Source organism: Protopterus annectens, chromosome 13.part0, assembly GCF_019279795.1.
Source record: "Protopterus annectens isolate FY-2018-M chromosome 13.part0, PAN1.0, whole genome shotgun sequence".
NCBI lineage: Eukaryota > Metazoa > Chordata > Ceratodontiformes > Protopteridae > Protopterus > Protopterus annectens.
The window spans coordinates 612,141,390-612,168,425 of NC_056747.1; the positions used below are offsets into that span (position 1 = coordinate 612,141,390).

A 27,036-nucleotide genomic window follows, 5' to 3' on the forward strand; every position below is an offset into this window, starting at 1 on the left:
CTTCACCAAGAATACCATAATACCAACAAAAAATAATTGACCTCAACTATTGGCTTAGTTTCTGGTGTCATTCTAAGGGGATCCAGTATCTGTTTACCTGGGATGACATGGTCGACAGGCCTCTATGCTTTGCCAGAGATGGCCTTCACCTGTCACCACTGGGTTTCCTGATCCTGGCCAAGGCTCTCGCCTCCCCATTGTGCATTTTTTAGGCAATGTCCCAAAGACAAACCTTCCAACATAAAAGATCTGTCAAAAAGCAAATTAAAGGTCATGCTGCTTAATGCTAGGAGCCTTAACCTGAAAATGGACTCACTGGAGGCCCTCCTTGCTCTGGAAGATGCTGTTTGTGTAGTCATGGAAACTTGGTTTAGGGCTGTGGAGAGCACCCCTGCCTTATCAGGCTTTACCTCATTCCATGCATTTCGACCCCAAAATGAAGTTGGGAAGACTAAGGGTGGTGGAGTCTCTCTCTTCATTAAGGACAGGCATACCTCCAGATTGGTTTGCCAGCATGATGCACTGGAACTACTCCAGGTACAACTGACAGTTGTCAAGGCACCCACCCAAGTTATAGCTAGCTATAGACCCCCCTGCATGACTCAGGACATCTACTCCTCTTAACTGGATCTACTTGACTCCATCAAGGTACCACCTAACACCCTGATCCTTGGTGACTTTAACTACCCCACCATAGACTTGGTGGACTATTCTTGCACTAATGCGCACTCTCAACGATTCCTCAACTTCATCATTTGTAATGCACTAGACCAGCTCGTGTCATCCCCCAAAAGGGGAAATAACATTCTGGACTTGGTTTTCAACAACATGGGTGACTGCTGCATCACTCTCATAGTATGTTCTTCCCTGGTGAAATCAGATCATTGGACTGTTTCATTTGAAGTTCTCTCCCACCCAACCCCCCCCCCCGTCAAAATAAAACTAAAAAACTTCTCAAAATCTGACTACAACCTCCTAAGGGAAGGTATCTGTAGCTTCACACCACTGTCTCCCTCACAGGATGCAAGCAACTATGCTGAACAGTACGCCAATGCAGTATACAAGCACCTGTACATCTGCATGGATTCAGCCATACCTGATGGAACTAAAACCTGCTCCTCAAGTAAACACAAACCTGTTTGGTGGACATCCTCTATCAACAGGCTTTACAACAAAAGGAAGAAACTGTTGTCCAAGGGTAAAAATGACCACATTCCATATTGGAGAAACTCCCTCCATAGCCTCAACAAGCATATTAGGTCACTAGTGAAAACCTCCAATGCAAATTATGAATGAAAACTAGCCACGTAACACAGGTAAACCATAAAGTCTTCTTCAGTTACGTCAGGAACCTCTGTGGCAAAGCTCAGGTGTGTTTCAAATTAGTACTTAACAGTATCACTTACACTAATCCTGTTGACTTAGCCAACCTGCTAGCAGATAGGTTCAGTGCAAACTTCACCCCCAGCCCCCCAAAGGCTCTATCAACATCCCCGATACTTGTCCCGCACCTCACATCTCCATAGATCATGTTACAGGCCCTATCCAAGGCAAAGAAGACAGTTTCCATGGGACCTGATAGAATCCCAGGATATAGTCTGCACCATATCCAGCAAGAACTGCCTTTGCCATTGAGCACGCTATTCAACCACAGCTTAAGTACAGGCTTCATTCCAGCAGAGTGGAGAACTGCCATTGTCATCCCCTTGCACAAAGGTGGTGTCACAACTGACCCTGGAAACTATCACCCCATTATCTTGACAAGTCCGGAGGGTATTGTTATGGATCTCAGAAACAAGGACATAGGCAATCTCCAAGCAGTTGACCCTACCCAGTTCGGATTTGTTAAGGGCAGACCTTGCCTGTTGAACCTAGCTGACTTTTTTGAGACCATCACTAAGGCCCCGGATGAGGAAAAGTCAGTACATACAGCTTACCTTGATATGGCCAAGGCCTTTGACACAATCTCACACTTGGGCATCATCGAAAAGCTAACACAACTTGGTGTAAATCCCTATTTCATCAGGTGGGTGGCCATATGGCTCACCAACAGGACCTTCAAAGTCAAAATAGCCTCCTCTGCCTCTGATAGCAGACCTGTCACTAGTGGAGTTCCCCAGGGATCTGTCCTGGAACCCCTACTGTTTGGCATCTATTTCTCAGAGGTCCAGGCAAAGACAAAAGGCCTGTGGCTGACCAAGTCTGCAGATGACTGTAAGTTGGGTGCTATCATTGACTCCCCAAATGATGTTAACATACTGCAAGTGGGTCTCACAGCAAGTAATGACTGGTGCCAAAGTCATGGCATCAAGCTAAATGCAAAAAAATGTATCATCATGCCATTCGGCAAAAACATGACCCCTACTGATTACCACATCAACGGCAACCCTCTAAGCACACAACCTGTGGTGTGAGACCTGGTCACTCAGGTTGATAACCTCACATTCAACAATCATGTAGTGGCAGTGGTCAGAAAAGCCTTTTAACTTGGTTCATCTCATAAGTAAAGGGAGTGCATCCAGGAAAAAAAGAAGGTTATTACCTCTCGTACTCCTCCCTCATTAGACCAATAATTGAGTACAACTCCCCGTTTAGGATGTACCTCTCCAAACATCTGCACCAACTGGAAAGGCCACTGAAATACCTCACAAAGAGAATCCATGGCTTCCAATACCTGTCCTATGCAGACAGGCTCAAATCACTACCACTCCACTCGTTATCGTACAGATTGCTCAGGGGTGATCTTTTTCTCACCTACAAGGCAATCTCAGACTCTGCCATACTAGAGATGCTCAATATCTGTAACTCTAACTCCTCACGCACTGCCTGCTCAAAAGGCCTGATTTAATATGCAACATCAACAAAACCTGTTGGAGAGACAGGTTTGTCTCCCAGAGGCTGCCCCGTCTCTGGAATAGACTTCCCATACATGTCAAACAGAGCACCTCACTGACCCTCTTCAAGCGCAACCTTGATGAGTGGATGGGGAATCACAAATTTGTCCTAGGAGTTCCACTGGTGTCCCTCATTGACAGGGGTGACAGGTGCTGACTATGGTTTCTTTTTGGGGATAAACTCTTGACTAGGCTTGTAAGGGCCCCAAGACCATTAGCCTAGTAACCTCCTGTGGTCCTATGAAATGAAATGTTATCCCCCACTGCTGCTGAACAGTAATGCCTAGGTGTGACTCTGGACATTTTCTGAACTTTAGGTTTGCCCACAGATAATATCACCAGTAAATTGACCACACAGATAAAACTATGCTACTAACTCTCACCATCTTTCCCCATCTGCACTAATTACCATAGCCAAAAATGTCCTAAAACCAAAGTTTGAATATGCATTACCATTGATTGTACTAAACTCTTCATATAACAACCATGAAATTCAAATTGCAGAAAACAGAATTTTCAGATTTGCCCTCCTAGCAGGTTGCAGTTGTCATTGCATCTTGTCAGAAAAAATACACTGGCTCCATATCACCTATTGACACTCTTTTCTGACAAATTCCCTTATAGATATATATATATATATATATATATATATATATATATATATATATATGTATAATATTCTAACACATGACTACTGCCCACCACTTAAAAAGAGCACTCAAATAAGGGAGCAAAACTACTGTCTTAGCAGTCAATAAAATGCATCCACACTTGTACGAGCAAGGTTTAAACTATTTAAGGAAAAAGTTGTCTATAGAGTAGGACCTGCCACATGGGACCAACTTTCTAATGAAACGAAAAGCTATGAAACATTGAGTACATTCATGAGAAATCTTAAGCAATATCTATAGAATGAATATAACTGCACCTGCTTTCCAGACACTGATTAACCATGGCGTACTTAGTCCTATCCAAAATGGATCCCTGCAAGTAAGGCGTCTGCAAGGTCTCAAAATACCTAGACTCTTCAAGAAAAAATGACCAGCAGACTGTGGTAGCTGTAAATATGTATATTAAACCATCATAACATCAGTATATAATATAAACAAGCTGGTTTCGGCTTATACTTCACTAAGCCTTCATCAGTGTAAAAATACAAATAAAAATCAACCATTTATATACTGTGTCAGAAGCCTGAAGACCAATTAGAGATGTTCATTTAGCCCAGGGGAAAACAGCCCTCCCAATTTAATAATCCATTTTTTTCTCTTTAGCATGAAGTAATTCATGCCATCCACATTTAATATATTTAGTTCCCAAAATTCTATCAATGATAATAAAGTGAAATGATGCTGTTTTATGGGATTCAGTATGTTTAAATAAAGCATTTGTGTTTCATTTATTCTTGATTTCACTGTAGTGTTCTGATATTCTATGTTTCACTTCTCTTGATGTTTGTCCTGCACAGAAAGCAGAGCACTTACAGATGGCAAGGTAAATTACCCAGTCTGAGCTACAGTTGGCAAAAAAAGAGAGATCAAATATTTCATTAGTGTTTTTACTACAAAAGCTTTTAGTTTGTAGTATCCTATGGCATTGTGTGCAGTGACCACATGGACAACATCCAATGGCAACTTGTCCCTCTATAGTGCTTTGTAGCCTATATTTGTGTTTATGCCATCCTTGCTTATAATGATTAAAGAACGCCAAATTTTTCCATTTCTAAAGAAAAACTGACATTTATCTCCTAGTATTCTAGAAAGTTTATTGTCAGCCCTAAGCTAAGGATGTTCCAGTTTCGTTGCACACTATCAATTAGTGCCCCAGTGTTTCTACCATAAGTTGTCACAAGCCTAAATTTATCTTTAGATGTGTCCATCTTAATATGATATTGTAGTTTATCTCTCTCCATTCCATTAACCAGATTCCTGGCTTGTGTAATGTGACCTGTTTTATAACCCCTTTCTCTAAATCTATTGGTCAGGTCATCTCTGAAATGCAAGTATGAGTTATTCTCTGAGCATTTACGTTTCACCCTCATATATGAGATTTAGGGATATTTTTACATATATGTGGGGGATGATAGCTGGAGGCATGAAAAAGGGAATTATATTCATGGAATTTACGGTATACTTCTGTTGTCAAGGTGTTATCTGAAGCTTTAATTACCATAACATCCAAGAAAGGAATCCTTTCTTTGTCATGGTTCACCATAAATTCAATCCCTCATTTATTTTCATTCAGATATTCAGTGAATTCTGCCAGATGTCCCTCATCCGATCTCCATACCATCCAGCAATCATCTACATATCTTTTTCAAATGTCTATCTGTTCTAAGTACAAGTTATGGGAGCTATCATATATAATTTGTTCCTCTATATATGCCATAAATATATCAGCATATATAAGGGCAAAAGAAGTACCCATAGCTGTACCTTTAATCTGTAAATAACATTTATTATGATAGAAAAAGACATTTTTGGTAAGTACATGCTCAACTCTGACCTATATAACCAGTATTCTGGTGCTTCAGTGCCAGCCCAATGTGGAATATTAGTACATAGGGCTTTAACATCTAAGGTACAGAGTAACGAATCAGCTTCGAATTGCATTTCAGTGATGACCTGTAAGAATTCGGTGGTATATTTCAATCGAGCCTTCACCCATTTAAGTTGTGTCTTTTGGCTTTTCCTGGTTAGGGGTCGCCACAGCGGAACTCCGGTCCGCTAATGATTGGCAGTAGATTTTTACGTGCCGAGTTGCTGGCCCTGACGCACAACCTTCAACGAAGGTACGCCCATTCATGCATGTCTCCACACAGAAGACGCTCTAGCTGAGAATCGAACAGGACGTCTTACTAAGTAAAGGTTTTAAATATCTAGTTAAATATTGGGAAAGTGGCTCAGTCATAGATCCTCTTCCAGATATTATCGGTTCCCCAGTGGGGTTATTGAGGTCTTTGTGTATTTTTGGCAGAAAATATATATATTGATTGCTGAGGTCCAAAATTGTAAGATGTTTCTTAATATTATCAGTAATGATTCCCTCTTCTACAGCTAATGAAAGAAACTCTATCTGTTTTTGAAAATGTTTGGTAAGGTTGTATGTAAGATGCACATAATACCTTCTGTCTGCCAATTGCTTGTTGGCTTCCATATCATATTGCTTCCAACCTTGCACCACCACAACACCTCCTTTGTCGGCTCTCAGAATAACTATCTCGTGTTTATTGGCTAAATTGGAAATTGTAGTCATATCTTGCTTTGTTACATTACTGACCCAGACCTGACGATTTCTAGAATTGAAATGAAGATCTGTAAGGGTAGAGTTTTGAAATAATAATACATTGTGATACATTGGAGGTGAAAAAGTAGACTTGTGGTATCTAAAGTGGTCTTGAACATCAGTAGTTTCCTTTACTGAAAAAATATTTTCAAATTAAGAATTCTGCAAAACTCAACCACATCTTTTGCAAAATTTTCTTCTGACACAAAAGAGCCGGGTATGTATGATAAACCTTTATTAAGAATACTTTCCTCCAAGGAGGAGAGGGGGTAAGATGAAATATTTAATACATTCCATTTATTGTTTATGCATGAACATCCGAAAAAGACCCTCCATATTCTCTATGTTTCCTGTGTTTTCTGCCCCCCCTCCTTTTTGGTTTGACTCTAAAGGGTTACTGGAATTCCTTCTCTTTTGCGCTGGTGAACCTGTAGATGTTGATGTATCTGTCATACCCAGAGGAAAAATCTTCCCCTGATGTATCTGATATAGCAGATTTCTTATGTATTGATCTTGGGCACTTTCTTTTAGCAGAATTCCTGTATGGTTGTGAAAACCTAACATGCTTTTCCCTATCTTTAGAAAAGGGGTCCACTTCTTCATAGTCTGACACATCTCTGAGGAATTTTTTTCTTTTTCCTTTCTTTAAGTTGTGTTTCTAAGTAAGTTCTATACTTAATTTTTTGAGACAGGATATGTATGTAGGCTGCCCCTCGTATTCCTTAATTTGTTCACTTATTTTTGCAATAGCTGCGATTTCAGCATCTGTAGTCCTATCATGGAACCCGTTCAGTATTTCTACAAAATGCATTATAGCTTTGTGTTGAGCATACCTCCATTGTTGGAGAAGTGCATCATCTGGATTATTCACCACTGGCTGTATTCTAATTCTTAGCCCTCTTGGTGTGGTGCCTTTAACCATATAGGCTTTAAATAACTTGTAATGCCAAACGTTATTTCTGAGAGATCTCATATGTTTAGTTAAAGTAGCAAAAAGTGCTTCACAAGTATCCTCTTTATTGAATGGTGTGGCCCCATTTTCTGATATTTGGTCCATCCCAATACCAAAAATTGCTAAGTCTTCCCGGTCAGAGGAAAGCCCCCTTAGCAGATTTAGATATATCCATATTGAGTGAGCCAAGTGAATTAAATTAAAATTAAAGACCCCCAGATATATTTTATTGTTGGACAATATCAGCCCCTGGCATCCAAGTTTGGACAATATCAGCCTAGGCTGTGAATTATATCACTTTAATATAAATTCAGTGCTCCTCAGGAGCCTTATATCTATTTATAGAGATGTATATCAAACAGTCCCATTATGCATGTTTTTTATAAAGCCTTGAGTCCACCTCTTATAAAATCTGTAGGGTCATAAAGTCTTAAAAAAGTAACTTCACATATCGCCCACTCAATATATAGAGACCAATTGGTCTCATAAAGTTAACAAGTTGTATCAAAAATATAGATCTAATCATTATACAGGGTCACACCCACTCATGAGGATATATTAACAAAGCCAATATGAATATTTCCAGATGAAATATTAGTGTTAAGTTTAACCTATAGTATCAAGACAATCCTATAAATATAATGTATAGGCTTGTGAAAGCTATTAGTAGAAATACAGTTTTATACTATAGTGCTGATTTATAAAAATCAGCTAACTATAGGTCCACTATATAAGCATCCACTGTGTTATGCTCATAGACTATATATCATGGTTAACATAATAGTATACTTAAATTAATGAACGGTACTAGCTCTTTAGCTATAAGGTCCCAAGCATTCTATACTTTATCACCCTAAATGTAACATCATTTGGTTAAATATAGTCGATATCCATATAAATATATATTGGTTCTGTTCGTCTTAGAATCCAAGTATAACCTAGACCAACTTAATATTTAAATGTTCTTGATATCTTATTGTTACTGTGTATATTAATCACGGGTGATTAACTATAGAAATTATTTACCACATTACGCCTCGTCTTGGCTTGGTATGACCACAGATGGAAAACCCAGCTTATAACTATAAATGCAGTACAATAGCCATAAATTCAACACAATCCTGAATCACAAGAAATTATTCTTATAAATGCATAAGGACTATTATTGCATTACAACATCCATTCTAGTTTTTTTAAATACTCAGTTAAATATCACATAATGTTCAGACCACTGCTTGCATATAGGTACCTGTTCTTTTCCCACTTGTCAAAGCATGTTATTACAAAAATATCATCTTTTCAGTTGGCCTTATTGTGAAACTACAAAGGGTCACTATATTTTAAATTCCACTGGATAGTGGATGATACATTAAATATGCAACACCCCTCTAGTTTCTCAAATACTCAATCACAATGTTAATACCACTAAATGAATGTAAGTATATATTAATTTCCCACTGATTAAAACTTGTTGACAAAAGTTTAAACACTTCTATTAACTTGTTATTGGGAAATGAAATTAGTACTTTAGCACTTCAGCAACGTTAATCATAGTATGTCCTTAATGGACAAGTTGCATACAATAAATATACATTCATGAAATAGTACCACCCCTAGAAATATGTCCGGTTTGTTCCTTAACACCAAAAGGTGTCATAAAAAATTCCTTATGAAAAAGTCCATCTCACTCCTGTAATGGAAATAAATTCAAAGTTTATGTAGTCGTAGTTGTAATAAATTATCCAATCCGATGAGGCGACTCATTTCAATTGAATAAGTTAGTGTCTGTATCTTGTACTCAGTATAAGTGATGGATCTGATAATATACTCGTAGCTTATTGTGTCAACTTAAATAATCACCAAACAGGCCTGTTTCTGTTTTATAAGAAAATGCACATACGTATCCCAGTTCAAGTCATATAGTCTCGCCCTGATAGAACCATGCCATCAGTAGTACTATAATGTGAAGTTATTATTGTTGTTGTGTCTTTTTGGCTTTTCCCGGTTAGGGGTTGCCACAGCGGAACTGATTGGCAGTAGATTTTTACGTGCCGAGTTGCTGGCCCTGACACACAACCTTCAATGAAGGTACGCCTATTCATGCATGTCTCCGCACAGGCACAGAAGATGCTCTAGCTGAGAATCGAACAGGACAACGTCTTACTGTGAGGCGACAACGCTACCACAGCACCACCACCACAGTTTATAATGTGAAGTTATTGAATTAGTGGAAATATCACCCTTTAGTTAAACACAAAAAAAAAAAAAAAAACTTGCCATAAAGTCTCAGTCTGAATAGTTAGAAGGGGTAAAAACCAAGAGACAAAAGCCATGCCGTATATTGATTCAGTATGCCTGTTGTTCACGTTATCGGCAAGACGATAACCACTACTGAATCCAACCAATGTGCTTGGGCTTAGGCAAAAAAGAGCCTGTTATTAGTTAACACTGTTCCACATTACACAATCCGCCCCAGTTCACAATATAAACCACTCACTGGTAAAAGCCAAAGGAGACAGAAGCCGTGCCGTATACTAATTTGGTATACCTGTTGTTCTATTGTGTGCGTTATCGGCTAGACGATGACCGCTATTGATTCCAACCTGCGACTTAGGCTTAGGCAAATGAGAAGATGCTGTTAGCAGTTAACCTAGTTCCACGTTTCACAGTTCGCCACAATTCAAAATTGTATAGATCCCAAGCAATGTATACTACACCAATCTACAGTCGTTCACTTTCAACATGAATCACCACGATGTAAACCACTGGTATGTCATGATATATTAAAGAAAAATGCTCCTTACTAGATTATTCCACCTCTTTAACGTTAAGTAATGCATGCCATCCAAATTTATTATATTTAGTTCCCAAAATTCTATCAATGATAATAAAGTGAAATGATGCTGTTTTATGGGATTCAGTATGTTTAAATAAAGCACTAGTGAAGTATTTGATATCTTTTTTTTTTTGCCAACTGTAGCTCAGAATGGGTTATCTGTCTTGCCATCTGTAAGTGCTCTGCTTTCTATGTAGGACAAACATCAAGAGCAGTGAAACATAGAATATCAGAACACTTCAGTGAAATTAAGAATAAAAGAAACACAAGTGCTTTATTTAAACATACTGAATCCCATAAAACTGCATCATTTCACCTTATTATCATTGATAGAATTTTGGGAACTAAATATAGTAAATTTGGATGGCATGAATTACTTCATGCTAAAGAGAAAAAATGGATTATTAAATTGGGAGGGCTGTTTGCCCCAGGGCTAAATGAACACCTCTAATTGGTCTTCAAGCTTCTGACACAGTATATAAATGGTTGATTTTTATTTGTATTTTTACACTGATGAAGGCTTAGTGAAGTATAAGCCAAAACTGGTTTGTTTATATTATATACTGATGTTATGATGGTTTAATATACATGTTTACAGCTACTACAGTCTGCTGGTCGTTTTTACTAAGTCAAGTACCATAAACTGTATGCTTATTGTATGTCAGCAGTTTACATAAAATCCTTTAAAGTGACCATATTTCATATAGGTTCATAGGTAAGTACTAGGCTGTCGGCCCTAGGGCCTATACAAGCCTAGCCAAAAAGGTACCCTGGCTTTTGCCACCCAAGAAAATTATTTTCCTATGCCACTGTCGAGCAGAGCCACAGAAGTGATCCCCGAGGTGAATTTCCTATTTCCCATCCAATCATCAAGATTTTTCTTGAAGAGTACTAATGAGGAGCTTTGTTTGATATAGCTAGGTAGTTTATTCCAGAATATGGGAAGTCTCTGGGACAGGAATCTATCCCTCCGGCATGTTCTGTTTATTGTGGTGACAAGGTTTATGTCCCTAGAGTGTGTAGCTCTGAGGGATTTGGACTTCTTTAAGTGGAGCATGTCCAACAGCTCTTGGTTTGACATAGCTTTGTATGTTAGGCAGAGATCACCTCTGAGTAGGCGATATGCGACGGAGTAAAGCTGGAGTTTTTTGAGACTGTCTGCGTAGGGCATCTGTTTGAGGCTGGTAATCCCCTTTGTGAGGTATTTCTGTGGCCTTTCCAGTTGTAGATGTCTTGTGAGGTACATACCAAAAGGGGCGTTGTACTCTATAATGGTTCTAATGAGTGATGAGTAGAGGGGAGCAATGACCTCTTATTTTCTGGATGAGAAACCTTTTGTGATGAAGTGTACCATGTAGAAGGATTTCCTGACTACTGTGGCAATGTGATTATCAAAGGAGAGACTATTGTCCACCTGTGTCCCAAGGTCTGTTATCACACTTTCAGTGTTAAGTATACTACCGCCTATGTTGTAGTTCATGGGTACAGAGTTTTTACCAAAGTGGATGACAATGCACTTTTTGGCATTGAGCTTGAGGCCATGGCTTTGACACCAGGCATCTGTCTCAGTGAGGCCCTTTTGTAGGATGTCCACATCATTAGGAGTTTCGATTATGACTCCTAGTTTGCAGTCATCTGCAAACTTCATTAGCCAAAGACCTTCTGTATTAGCCTGTACTTCAGAGAAGTAGATACCAAACAGGAGAATACCCAGGACTGAACCCTGTGGTACTGCACTTGTCACTGGTCTGTGTCTGAAGTTGAATTTGGAGTCTGCTACTTTAGCAGTGTGGGTTCTGTCAGTGAGCCACTTGAGAACCCATCTTGTGACATAGGGATTTATACCTAGTTTAGTGAGTTTATCTATAATTCCAGAGTGGGGGATGGTGTTGAAAGCCTTGGCAAGGTCTAGCTAGGCTGTGTGAACCACCTTACCCTCTTCTATAGCTTTGGTGACTGCTTCAAAGAAGTCTATCAGGTTTAGGAGATATGATCTGCCTTTTACAAACCCGAACTGGGTTGGGGTCCAGAGTGTGGAGATTACCAATGTCTTTGTTTATAAGTTCCATGATGATGTTCCATGGCCTTGCAGACCAGGCTCGTTAGGCTAATGAGGCGGTAGTTCCCAGGGTTCATGGTGGCTCCCCCCTTGTGGAGTGGGATAACCGTTGTGCGCCATTCAGCGGGCACAAAGCCTGAGGCGAGGCTATGATTGAACATGATACTTAGGTGGGGTGCCTGTTCGTTCTGTAGTTCATGTAGAACGCAGCCTGGGATGTTGTCTGGTATTGATCAGAGATGCCTTCCCTTTTAGGGATTTTGCTCTGTCATGTAGTAGCTTTCTCCTCTTGTTGTAGAGTTTGTTTATGGCTGGGGTCCACCAGACCGGGCGCCTGCCTTTGGTGGAAAGGGTCTTGATTTTATTAGGGATTGCTTGATCCATACATTCCTGGAGGTGCTCGTAGAAGGCATTTGTAAGGGTTTCAGCAGCGTGGGTTGTGGTTTCCACTGGCTCGGGGGCCTTGAAGGATACCACTGCAGTCTTAAGAAGTGTGAAGTTTGCTTTTGAGAAGATGTCCTTCAAGGATGCATCTGCAGTCATCACATATGGGTTGTCCTGCCTCAGGCAGCCCTTCGGTCGGCCGGATTCCAAAGTCTGGGTCTGGCCTCAGCTGATGTCGCACTTTCCCCGACGTCAGAGCATCTGGGGTATAAAAGCATCAGCCGACGCCATCTTCCTCAGTCTTTCTTGCCACGTGGTGCCCGAAGCAGAAGCAGTTCGCAAGTGCCGGTCGGCCAGCTCCTGTGATTCAGCTACCGAAGACCTCGAAAAAGCTAAGTACCCCGTTGGGGACTCTTTTTTGCCTCAGCCGATGTCAGATAAAGTTAATAATTGTTTAACTTGTGGGAAACAAATACCTCATAAGGATTTCCACTCTTACTGCCTCCCTTGCCTAGGCCCAGACCACGACGTCTCGGCCTGTTCAGCCTGTGCTTCCTTCAACCGACGAACTCTTAGACGTCGGTCGGAATTTGCAGAGGAATTCTTTGGGGCTAGTTTTGCTTACAAGATGCCGTCGGAGACTCCGACTTCGCATTTAGTTAAAAAATGGAAGGACAAGGACCGACACACGTGGGCCGTGGTTTCGGCTGAAACCACGGTCAGGCCTACCACGAGTGTCTCGGTCTCGGCTGAAACAGAGTCCTTGGTACTTCCTATTACCGAAACCGCACAACCAACTACCTCGGCCCCGGAGGCCCCGGCCGAGTCGGTTATTGAATTACCTATTGAAACCGGTGTCCAGGAACCTTCCGACACCATTCCTTTAGACAAGTCTACTCCTGCACGTGGTGCAGCCAGACCCCTGCATCCATGCCCATTAAGGCTTTTTCTAGGGCTAAAGCTGCTAAACTTACTAAAGCTTTGCCTCCCAAGGTTTCCTCTCAGAGACCTTCTACTGGCTCACAGATTCTTAGCCTAGCAGAGGATCTTATCTGTTTAATTAGAGGTTCTCAACCTCATCCGGACAGGGGCTCACAACCACCTCCAGACAAAAAGCCCAGGGTTGAGCCCTCTGACCACCACTCATCAGATGAGTCCACTGATGGCTCTGTTCTGTCAGACCCCCAGGAGGAGGCTTATTCGGCCTACGAGGATTCTGATGCTGAAGAATCTATTCCCTCGGCCTCCCCTCCTGAAGAGTTTTCCTTTGGAGAGACACTACACTCTATGAGAGAACATTTTCAATGGCAGGGTCAGGAATTCTCTGATTCTAGAAAGAGATTAAGGACCTTTTTACATTTACCTCAGCATAGGCCTTTAGCTATACCTCCTGTTTGGAATGTTATTGATGATGTGTACTCTGATGCTAGTACAGCCCCTGACTCTCTCCCTCCGGCACCTGCCAAACCTGATAGGTACTACAGGGTCCCGGATTCACATCTACACCTGTACAAGGCCCACTCTGCTGATCCAGAAACTATTTCCCAGGGCCCAAAAGGGGTTGCAGCTGCCACTGCTAAAAATCCTCTACCCTCTGAAAGGGAGTCCAGAGCTTTAGAGAGGTGGGGTAAGAAAGTGTATACTTCTGCAACTCTTTCCATGAGGGCATTAAATTGTCAATTTCATATGATACAGTACCAAGAGTATTTGTTAGATGAATTGCATAAGAAACTGTCCTCTTCTGAACCCCTTGATCGCAAATCCTTTCAGGATCTGGTGCATAACTCCCAGCAGGTTAGTAACCATTTCTTGCAGTGTGGTTATGATGCATTGGAAGCTTCATGTAGGTCAGCTATGACAGGTGCAATTATACGTAGGCATGCCTGGCTGAAGGAACAATCTTTACCAGACCATGTTAAAGCTAAGCTTTTGGATGTTCCTATGGAAAAGCAAAAATTATTTGGTTCCATGGCTCAAGAGGTCTTAAAGAAATTTGAAGAAAAGGCAAAATCTGTGCAAACAGTCAAAGACTTTCTGCAAGTTCAACCACCGAGATTCAGCAGAAATTGGCCTACTAAGAATTGGTCCTTTCCGGACTCAGAAAGATCTCAGAGCGGCAGGAATAGGCGTGCCAGAGGTAGAGGGCAAACTAGAGGCTCCTACAGAGGCCGTCAGTGGCAGCCTCCCAACCAGAGAGGTAGTGCAGGAACCACAACTGCTACACCAGGATAGACTCAATTACTTTATTTTGACTCCGCCGACCAGGGCTCAATTAGAAGCACCTTTGGGCGGAAAGCTTTCTTTATTCTCAAAAAATTGGCACAGCATTACAAGGGACACATGGACACTGCAAATAATAGACAAAGGATACAGGTTCCATTTCCACACATTGCCAAAAAGAAAAGGAATGCCAGACCTGCCACCAAATCAGAAGGCAGAGGCTTTGAAGCAAATTACCAAATTAATACAAATGAAAGCCATAGAAAAGGTACCTCTTGCAGAAAAAGGCCAAGGATTTTACTCCAGATTATTCCTTGTTCCAAGAAAAGAAAATGAATGGAGGCCTATTCTCGACTTGTCCGCACTGAATGCTTACCTCATTGTGCCAAAATTCAAAATGCTGACTCTACAGCAACTCCTTCCCATGCTGGGCAAGGGGTCTTGGCTGGTGACTCTAGATCTCAAGGAGGCATACCTGCATGTCCCTATTCGACAAAGTTGCAGAAGACACCTCAGATTTCTTGCAGGGTCAGAGCATTATCAATTCTCAGCATTGCCCTTTGGCTTATCTACTGCACCCAGAGTATTCACAAAATTCCTGGCATCAGTAATTGCACACTGCAGACTTCAGGGGATTCAAATCTACCCATATCTGGACGACTGCCTTATACAAGCGGACAACAAGCAAACTTTGTTAAAGGACTTGGACTATGCCATCCACCTACTACAGGCCTTGGGATATACAGTCAACATCCAAAAATCAAGACTTGTTCCATCCCAAAGAATAACCTTTCTGGGTGCGGATCTAGACACAACCACCCAAATGGCCTTTCTCACAGAAGAAAAGCAAAAACAACTACCGGATTACTTCAAGAATCTGACAAGACAAACTCAGCTGACTGCAAGGAAAATCCTGCAGGCCCTGGGTTACATGGCATCTTGCATTCTTCTGATTCCGCAAGCAAGGCTGCATATGAGAAAATTACAATGGTACCTAAGGAGTGTATGGACTCAGCACAGTCACAGCTTAGAAACTTTGATCCCACTCATTCCATGCCTTCAAAAGGAATTTCTGTGGTGGGCTCAAGCCTGCCAGTCGAACAGCGGGTTGCCCTTCAGCAAACCAAGAGCCAACCAAACCATCACCACGGGCGCTTCAGACCAAGGTTGGGGAGCACACATGGAGGGCAGATGTATCCAAAGGCTATGGCACATAAACCAAAAGGAAATGCTGGCAGTGATACACGCAATCGAGGCCTTCAATCCTTTCCTTCATCAAGGCCACCTGCTCATAAGGACAGACAACACCACAGTTATGTGGTACATAAACAAGCAAGGAGGCACCCATTCCTACCCTCTATGCAGACTGGCAATGAATCTATGGGAACTTTCCTTGAAACTCAATATACAGCTGCAGTCCCAGTTCGTGCCAGGGAAAGACAATATACTGGCAGACAGCTTAAGCAGAACTACCATGGATGCACACGAATGGATGCTGCACCCAGACATCTTACTCATAACACAATCATGGGGAAGGCCGGAAATAGATCTGTTCGCTTCCCCCCACAATCATCAACTGAAGACATTCTGCTCAAGGACATACCACCCACAAGCATGGAAAGTGGACGCTCTCTCTTTCAGCTGGAAAGCTCTAACAGCCTATGCTTTCCCACCTCTCCCATTAATGGCCAAGGTTTTACTGAAGATCAGGGCAGAGCAGCCCAGAGTGATCCTGATAGCTCCAAACTGGCCAAGGCAGCACTGGTACCCACTGTTAAAGAGCATGTCACAGACAAAACCGTGGCCTCTCCCCCTATGGCCACTTCTACTGACACAGCACAATTTCAAGACTCTGCATTCCAACCTGAAAACCTTGCAGCTAACTGCCTGGAGAATACCATGACTCCTCCTCAGGATAACCTATCCCAGAGAGTTAAGGATATTATTATGGAAGCTCGCCGGCCTTCCACAAGGAAGGCATATTCAGCAAAATGGAAAAGATTTCACACTTGGAACACAACAAAAGGTCTAGATGTGACAGTGATGAACATGGCACATATACTGGAATATTTGGCAGAATTGTTCCACAATGGCCTGTCTTACTCTTCCATTAAGATACATGCCTCAGCAATTTCAGCAGAATACAATGTTAATCCACCTGTCTTCTCGCATCCTCTCCTAAGACCGTTTCTAAGAGGAATCAAAAACATCAATCCTCCAAGGAAACCACCTCTATCTACTTGGGACCTTAACTTTGTGTTGGAAAAGCTAACACTTCCTCCCTTTGAACCAGCAGCATCGGCGGATCTACAGTTTCTGTCTTAGAAAACTGCATTCCTTCTGGCCATAACCTCAGCAAGAAGAGTATCTGAGTTACAAGCTTTAATGGCAGTGCAGCCATTTCTTATCTTTCATCAAGACAGAGTTTCTTTGAGAACCAATCCTACATTTATGCCAAAGGTGGTATCCAGGGTATCCTTGAACCAAGCAAATCACCTGCCTACATTCTTCCCAAAACCACAAAATAAAGGGGAGAAACTTCTGCACACCCTGGACATACACAGACAATTGCGCTACTACTTGGACAGAACTAAAAGTTACAGAAAGATTGACCAGTTGTTTGTAGCATATGCTGCTGGGGCACAAGGAAAAGCAATTTCCAAACAGACAATTTCAAAATGGATAGGAAATTGCATTCGTTTTTGTTACTCCTTTCATGGAAAAACTGTGCCAGCAAACATTAGACCTCATTCTACGAGAGCCACAGCCACCACCACAGCCTTCCTAAGAGGGGTGGCTACCAAGGACATTTTAGAAGCTGCTACATGGAGCTCCGTGCATACATTTGCCAAGCATTACAATTTACCTTTATACTCCAGATCCAGAGCAGGCTTTGCTACGGCAGTCCTGCAGGGTATATTAACTACACCATCCTTTACTTAGTGCCTCCACCCCCAGATTGGCTATGGTATTCTACCCATATGTGATGACTGCAGATGCATCCTTGAAGGACATAGTACAGCTTTGTACCTACCATAAATGTAGTTGTCCGATAGGTATGCATCTGCAGTCAGGTTTACCCTCCCTCCTTCCTCTCTGTGGTATTCCTAGGGTACTTACCCCTCTATTAGCTAGCTGGGGGATCTATTATGGTGTATTTGTTTGTATATATGTATATATATTTTTGCAAATGTTTGGAATTTTATTGCATTTCTCCAAATTTAGCCTTCCTAGAGGGCACCTGGCATCTGGGGCAAGAAAAACTGAGGAAGATGGCGTCGGCTGATGCTTTTATACCCCAGACGCTCTGACGTCGGGGAAAGTGCGACATCAGCCGAGGCCAGACCCAGACTTTGGAATCCGGCCGACCGAAGGGCTGCCTGAGGCAGGACAACCCATATGTGATGACTGCAGATGCATACCTATCGGACATCTACATTTATGGTAGGTACAAAACTGTACTTTCTTCACTGTGGTCTTTTTTGCTGGGGTTGGGGGCAGGATGTGGATCTCCAGTGAGATTAATTTATGGTCTGATCTCACCAATGAGGGATATACGTCCGGTGTGGAGCATTTTGTCCCCATGTTTGTGATGATCAGGTCTAGTATATTTTCTCCTCTTGTGGGAATGGTGACTAGTTGTTCCATAGCATTTGAGTTTATGAACTCCAGGAACTTTTGGGCTAGGGTGTTGGGGCTTGAGTAGTGTTCCCAGTCTATGTTTGGGTAGTTGAAGTCACCCAATATGATGGTGTTTGGAGAGACATTCATACTCTCCAGTGTCTTCAGGAAGGCTGTGTGGGTTTCCTGAGTTTGAGAGTGTGGTCTGTAGCATGCTACAAGGGCAGTTTTACCTATGGTTAATTGCACCTGGATGGTCTCCGATGCTTCGTGCGTTGCCACTAACCTGGAGGTGTGGGCATCCTTTATGAATATGGATACTCCCCCTCCTTTTGTGGTTCGGTCCAGATTTTGGGGCCGGAACGCATGATATGCGGTATAACCTGACAGTGCTGGGGTGCTCTAAGGAGCCTTGAACCAGGTTTCAGTCACAGCACAGACATCGATGTTCTCCATACTGAGGAGGGCTTCGAGGGCGTGCATCTTGAGGTTTAGACTTCTGGCATTGAGCAGTATTACCCTTAGTTTTTTTCCATTTTTGTTTTCTAGGGTGGTAGGTTTATCATTTGAGCCTTGCCTAAAAAAGGCACTATGGGGGTGGCAAGAGACTTTGCCAATATCCGGAAGCCCAGGGATGACAGGTGCAAGCTGTCCCTTGTGTGTTTTTTACCTGTGCAGCCGTGATTACAGGAAATGTGCATTCTTCCGGTATAGAGATGAGCTGTTTTCGGGGTGAGAGGGAGGTAAAGTTAGCACTGAATCTATCTGCCAGGATGTTGGCAATATCAGTTGGGTCTGTATATTTAGTGCCATTGTGCTGTAACTCAGAGCAGATCTGAGTGTTGCCATTGAGATTCTTGACATAGCTATAGAATGCTTTGTGGTTGTCTTTAGAATCAGTGGTGATTTTGTTTTCGTAACTAGCTTTGGAGGATTTTATTAGTGATTGCAGCTTCTTACTGAGGCTGACCAGAGAGTTCCTCCACATCCATCATGGGATTGTACTCTCTTTTGCAACAGTTTCTTCCATCTGTTTTACAGTTTGTTTATGGCAGGGGGCCACCAGATTGGCTTCCTTTTATTGGAGGATAGCGTCTTGGTTCTGTTTGGGATAGCACGATCCATGCACTGGTGTAAATGCTTATAAAGTGCAATTGTGTAGGATTCAGTAGTCGTAACTGGATTGTCCATCTGCATGAGTGTCATGAAGTTCACCACTTCTGTCTTAAGAAGCATGAAGTTGGCTTTGGAGAAATTTTTTACCATGGTTTCCTTAATGGGGGTGGGGGAAGGATGTGGATATCTAGGGTAATTAACTTATGGTCGGATCGGACCAATAAGGCATTGACTTCAGGTGTGGAACACCAGTCACATCATGTTTGTAATGACTAGATCTAGGATATTGTTGCCCCTGGTGGGGGTGTGGATAAGTTGATCCAGGGCATTGGAGTTTATGAATTCCAGAAAGCGTTGAGCGAAGAAGTTGGTACACAAGTAGTTTTCCCAGTTAATGGTGGGGTAGTTGAAATCACCCATTATTACGGTGTTTGGTTGAACCCTAATATTTTCCAGTATATCAAGAAAAGAGGAGTGGGAATCCTGGGGCATGGTGGGAGATCTGTAGCAAGCTACAATTTGGATTGCAGTTTTGCCCAGAGTTAGTTGCACTTGGATAACCTTGGCTGCATTATGCTGAGCAACTAGCCTGGAGGTGTGGATATCCTTAATGAATGTGGACACACCTCCGCCTTTAGTGTTCCGGACCAGGTTACATGGCCGAAAAGTGTGGTATGAGTTTTAGCCCGGTAGTGCAGGAGTGCTCTCTGGAGCCTTGAACCAGGTCTCAGTCACTGCACAGATATTGATGTTCTCCATTTTAAGGAGTGCCTCGAGTGAGTGCATTTTGAGATTTAGACTTCTAGCATTGAGTAGCATCACCCACAGTTTTTGCTTGCCTGTTCTTGTTACGGTGGTGAATTTGTCATTTGAACCCTGCCTAAAAAAGGCACTATAGGGTCGGGAAGAACCTTAGCCAGTATCCGGAATCCCAGGGTTGACAGGTGCAGGCCATCTCTGGCAAAGCATCGTGGTCTGTCGACCATGTCATCGCAGGCAGACAGATACAGGATCCCTTTAGAATGACACCAGAAGCTTAGCCAATTGTTGAAGTCAATCATTTTGTCCTTGTACTGCGGTATCCTTCTGGGTGATGGCAGAACGCTACTTAGGGCTAGGGTCATACCTGCCTGGGCTACAAGATCGGAGAGCTCTTCCATGTCTCTTTTCATGTAGTCCAGGGAGGTATGTCTCAGGTCGTTCACACCAACATGGACAATGACAGTCATATTTGTACTTGTTATGGAGTGACCTGAGTGTGTGGATTATGTGGCAGATCCTGGCACCCGACAGGCAGCTGACAGTAACCTTCTCATGTTTAGCCTGGTGAGTGGGACATCAGTGTGCCTGACTATAGAGTCACCTATGACTAGTGTGTTGGGTATGTTGTTTTGCCTTACTGGCTGTGGTTGAGTGACTCACTGAGTCTGCGGGCTGTGTGTCCTTTGGGTTGTGTTGGGGGTGGAGTTTGCTTGCATTTCTGCTTTGGAGGTCTCTGTTGCTTGAGCAGATTATTATTGAGAGCCTCCGCAAATGTTTTTGTGTTTGTGTGTGTGGATATTGGTGGTGCAGATTTAGTGAGACTATGTGATGTGTGGTGTGGTGCAAGTGTTTACCTTCTCCTGTTGACTGTCAAGTTCAGTCTTGGTTGGAGAGAGCTTTACCTCCAGTTTGGCTAGATAAGTGCATCTCTCACAGGTTGTAGTGTTGGGTGGTAGGAGGAGAGGGTTGTCTGTGTACATGAGGCAATTTCTTCATTGCCCCAAGATGCCCAGATTCATCAGATAGACAGGAGAGAACACTGGGTACAGGACATATATGCATATTTTGTAAATATTACACACACACACACACACACACACACACACACACACACACACACACACACACACCTGAATATACATGGTGTGTGTGTGTTTAATGAACATTACTGTTACTATCCTCAAGTGGTGTTTCTTTTATTACGTGTTGTCCCTACACTCAGTGCAGTGGTTTATCAATGTTAATACTTTTTGCTGTGTTTTGAGTTGATGTTCAATGTATATCATTCTGTTGTAACTACTATTGTATAGGTCTCCTGAGTCTTGTTATAAAAGGGTCATCAAATTGTAAATAAAAAAGGTTCTGAATTTTCTAGCATATTTTGGAGTCTTCTTTATTTCCTCCCATTGATCCTAAATCCTAAGTTAATTCTTTGCTTATTCCTTTTTCCCCATCAGCTTTCTTATTTTTCAGAAATACATCTGTATTTCCCCCACAGTGCCCTGTAACATCTACATAATTTATTGGTGCTTACTATCTTTCTTCTGGGTTCTGTCACAAATTTTTCTAATTCAGAAGTGCCATTTTCACTTCGTTTTCTTTTTGTTGTAGGTAATTCTGCTAATAAGATGTGGTACGAGGAAAATCCCCTTTGATGTAAGTTAAAATTGTTTTGTAACTTGATCTCATCCTGTTAACTACCCTCCCCATAGGATCTTTACCACTCTTTTTCCAGAAAATTCATGCTTCCCTTCCTCTCTTATCTGTTACTTCTGTCCCTATTGGCAATATCTTTTTTTTTTATATATATATACTTATCTTATTTTTCCTTCAAGAATTGTCTTGCTGCTCCTGCAACAAAATTAAAGTAAACATGTTTTTATCTTCCTTCTCAAACTAGAACTATACTGTCATTCTGTCTCTCTCTTGTCAGAGTACCTTGTGTTAAAATAATTTTTCATTTCTGTACCCTTAGACCTGTGATAGATATGTAAATTTTGTTTGAGTAGTAGTCTTACAGTAAGTGTGTAGAGGTAAATCTAGTTCTTCCTGCGCTACTGGTGATAACATTTCACTCACTTTATATATTTACCATTTAGCAACCAGGGTAGGTCGGCTGGCCTGAAGATCCTTTAGAAGGTTTATAGGCTATCAACCCTAAACCTCAGAAACAAAAGCAAAAGACATGAATAATCAGGAAGCATACAATACATAAAAACAAATGCAAAATCAAATGTTTTTTAAAGGGTCTTTGAACAAACACATGCTTGTTGTTGAGCCTCATGCTTGTTGCTGAGTCTTATGTACAGTGAAATGTTGCAGTGATAGAGTTAACAGTAAAATAAAAGTTTACAGTTTTTACAGTATATACATAGTCCATTTTGAAATTCAGTATTTCAAGAAGCAAACAGGACAACATATAGTATAACAAGCATTGAACAAATGTCATGCTGGTTTTAGCTCCTTTTAGAATTCAGCATTTCACAGTGACAGCTTGAGGTGGTATGCTGTTTGATAGCAAATGGCGAGATTAACCATCATCACAAAAGCATTTAAACTTGGTTTTCTTGGTGCAAATGCTTGGAGAAGGCCTTTTTGAACTCAGTGAGAGATTTCAAGACTCTTAATTTATGTGGAAGTCTGGTCCACAATGCTGCGTCTTGTTGGAAGAAGGCACATTCTTCAGTAGATGTTTTTTTTAGAGGTCTGCTTTATGGGATGGCTTTCAGCTGAGCACTTTATAGGGAGTACGCTTAATTTTCACATGCTTTCCTTCCCATAGAAATTTCTTTACTTCCTTAGTGTGCCTCTCTTCAATTTCTCTTCAAGTAGTATAAAGAAAGCTTTCCCCACATATATAAGTGGTACAATAAACTTCTATATTGCTTGGACTTTATTTTTTTTTCTCAAATATTTTTTTTTTTTTATTTTCAATTAAAATAACCTATACATAATATTTTTAAATATTTGAAACAACTATATACAATATTTACAATAGCCTGACTTTCAGTTATATACTGTATGTAATTAAATATAGAATTAACAGATCATTTATCAGGGATACAATATTGATTATTGCAGTGTGTCCAACAAAGATATAACTTTCTTCCAGGGATTATTTACCAATGGCCTGGGATAGATTCGTAGTTCTTTGATTTTTATTTCCATCAATGCAGTTGTCTTCAGTAAAGTGTAGAATTCTTCCAAGGTCGGGGGTGTATTTGAATTCCACCTTCTGGTTATGCATTTCCTAGATATAGCAAGTATTGTCCATAGCAAATACATATTTGTCTTATTCGGGTAGGGACCTTCATTTACATTTAGAATTATCAATACTTTAGTTAAGGTAAAAGATTCATTAAATAAAGCTTGTAAAAATGATTGATTCCATTCCAATATGATTTAATTGTATTACATTCATAAAAAATATGAATCCATTCTGCTTTATTTGACTTTTCACACCTCCAGCAAAAAACATTTGTAGTAGTACTGATCTTTTTAATTCTATCTGCTGTTAAAAATGCTCTATGTAAGTATTTCCAGTTAAATATTTTCCAGTACTGTGTGTTAGAGTTGTAATTAACTGATAGTAAGATGTTACTTTTAATTTCTTCTGTTAACTGCAATGACTGACCTTTTGTTAAGAACTGCCAGTATGATGGTTTGGGAATTGTTTTATATGTTATTAAGTCTTTATATAGATTTGAAATAGAATTTTTCTTTTCACAACTGTTATATATAAATTCATACAGAAAACTTATTAGATTTGGAATATCTTTAAATGAGTAATTATTAATTAATCTGCATAAATCTTGAGTGTACATTAGAATGCTTTGTAAGGTTAACCAGTCCTGTGTTGGAATATTGTAAGCAGTTTTTATCATATGTATATCTAAAACATTTAATTTATTTACACATTGAAACTAGCATAAGAATCCATTTTGTTCCCAGGAGGTTATTGTTTCCCTATATATTTTGTGAGGAAAGTTCTTAGTGATGGTAAATGGGGTTAAAAGGTCAAACCAAAGTTTTAGATCTATGTTTGCATTGATAAGTTTCCTAAAGGAATTGATGTAATGATTAATCAGTGTTGTTTTAGAAGGTTTTGTTATATTATATTGTATACTTATGCATAGTATGTACCAGGGTTTGTTTGATTTGTCTGCTATAAAATTTTTTTTAACAGATTAAATTCATTTGTTAATGTAGCCGTTGTTAATTCTTTCCAGTTGGCAAAATAATTTGGGTTTATCCAGTCTATTGTAGTTTTAAGCACAGATGCTTTTATATATGTTTCTATTTCTGGGAAGTTCAGTCCTCCTTGTTTCCAGGGTCTAATGTGATGAGTTAGAGCAACAATATTCTTTTTGGGATGCCATAAACATTTTATTAAACATGAGTTTATTTCTTTAAGAATGCATCTTTCAGGAATTAACTGTATTGCTAATGCTACATATAGTATTTTTGGCAATAAGACCATTTTAATTAATTGCAGTCTGTCTTCAAAAGTTAATGTAATTTTGTTCCACTTTTCTATATATTTTTTATTGTTTCGATAATGTTTTTATAACTTATTAATATTGTTTCATTTATATTTTTGCATAACACTATTCCTAAATAATTTAGTGTAAGTTCTTGTTTTCCTATGATGGATTTATCTGTAACTTGTAGTTCTTTTTTCTTATTTAAAAATAGAAATTTTGATTTTGATCTATTAAAGTGTAGACCTGAAATCTTATAAAATTTCTCCATTACTACTTCTAGCTCTCCTAATGACTCTCTGGAGTTTGATAGGGTTAATAAAATTTCATCATCAAAAAGTATTATTTTAGATGTGTACTGGTCATAGGCTTCTATTCCTTTTTATTATTGGATTATTGTGTATTATTTCTGCAAGTATTTCTATAGCCAAAGCAAATAAATTAGGAGAAAGGGGGCATCCTTGTTTAGTACCTTTTGTTATATGGATAAATTCTGAGGTGAAAGGACCTAATTTAATGTAGGCTAACTTATTAATATATATGTTTTTTAGTAATAAGATGAAGGGAGGAGGAAATTCAAATAATGCTAAAGTTTTAAATAGATATTCCCAGTTGATGGAATCAAAGGCCTTTTCTATGTCTAATACGTTTACAAGTGTTTTTCTATCTTCTTTACTCCCATAATCTATAAGAATAAGTATCCTTTTAATATTATCATGTGTGTGCCTGTTATAAAAAAAATCCAGTTTGATCATTATTAATTGTCTTTGAAAGTAGGATTTTCATTCTGTTAGCTAGTATTGACATGAATATTTTGTAATCATTATTCAGTAATGATATAGGTCTGTATGAGGTGCAAAGGTCTGATGGTTTATTATCTTTTAGAATTGGTGTTATGAGAGAATATTTCCATGAGGGTGGTATTTTTGCTTCTGATTGGACTTCTAGCAAAGTTTTATGAAAAAGGGAGATTACTGTTGAAGGGAAGAGTTTGTAAATTTCCTTAATTATACCATCTATTCCTGGAGCTTTGTTAGATTTACTTTCTTTTATATTGTCAACAATTTCTTTGTAGGATATAGGTATTTGTAGGTCTAGTTTTACGTTTTCGGGAATTTTTTTTATATTGATAAGGCTTTTATCTAAGTTTATTTGGTTGGTATCTAATTTTTTTTTTTTGTGAAGTGTTCCATATAATGGAACCAAAATGCTTCAAGGATGTCTCCTATATCTGATACTGTTTCCCTTTCTTTTCATGATGTATACTACTGTTATTTGCTTTAGATTGTATTTTAATTCTTGTAGATAAGTTATGTAGATATCTGGGGAAGGTAGCTAATGAGTTTATTTTTAATTTTTCCAAGGCTAGACAAGTTTTGTGTGTTAGAATTTCATTGTATTTTTATTTAATTCCTCTATTTCTTTTTTGACTTCTGGACAATTCTGTTTTTTTTTTTAAGTTTTGCTGTCAAGAGTCCGGTTTGCAAGTGTAATGATTCAGATTCCCACTCTCTAACTTTGTTTTTGTACCAGCTAAGGGTCTTGCCAAATAAATATGCTTTTAATGAGTCCCAAACCGTGACTCTACTGATTTCTGCTGTGTTATTAATTTCAAGACATAATTGTAGTTATGACAACATCCAGGGTCTGAATTCTTTAATTTTCATGATATGTGATGGAAATTCTATTGAGTATTAAAGGTTTAAACTCTATTTGGAGCTTCATTATCAGAGAGTCATGCTCTGAGAAGGGGCATGAAACTATTGAGAAGCTGAGGATTTTTGTTTGTAAATCTTGAACTACAAATAATTTGTTTGTTCTGGTTTGTGTTCCAAATATATGGTCTTTATGGGAAAATAAGGATTTATCATCTTTTACTTTAATAGTGTCAATTAAATGAAATTAATCAATCCATTTTTTAAGGATTTTGAAATAGTTGCTATGTGAAAAGACCGCTTGGTGGTTCCAGAAGCTTCTAAGGTACAATTAAAGTCTCTTCCCAGTATAAGATTTCCTTTATAACTGTTGGTAATAAAATCTAGGTGTTTTTAACCGTTCCTGCTCCAATTCCTGTGAACCAATATAGATTAGCTAAGGTCCATATTCTGTTATTAAATTTAATTATAACAAATGCTAGTAGACCTTCTTTGTCTTCATATTTATAAATAACTTTTGGAGTGATTAAGTTTTTCTTCCAGAGAATTGATACTCCTTTTGTCTTTGTTCTATAGGAGGATTGAGCTAATACTGTATAGTCCTTAGGGTTCCAAATAAAGCTATCAGTCTTAAAATGCGTTTCCTGGAGAAATACTACTTGTGCCTTATTTAGATTTAAATATTTTAGTAAGTTTGATCTTTTATTTGCATTATTTAAGCCATTAGTATTTAATGATAAGAATGTTAAATCCATTTCAAGTTATTGTTGG

At 39.8% G+C, this 27,036-nt stretch overlaps 1 protein-coding gene across 2 annotated transcripts in view; it reads left to right on the plus strand.

Annotated features, from left to right (window-relative positions):
• TRIM37 (tripartite motif containing 37) overlaps positions 1-27,036 on the plus strand; it is a 2,575,817-nt gene that overhangs the window by 2,468,295 nt on the left and 80,486 nt on the right. Inside the window, exon 26 of one of the 2 annotated variants that reach the window (XM_044054277.1) lies at positions 21,741-21,785. The exons of the other annotated variant lie outside the window; for it this stretch is intronic. Within the exon in view, the coding sequence (XP_043910212.1) occupies positions 21,741-21,744 (4 nt within the window). The 3' untranslated portion in view covers positions 21,745-21,785. The remainder of the gene's footprint in view (positions 1-21,740; positions 21,786-27,036) is intronic. 2 annotated transcript variants of the gene reach the window in all.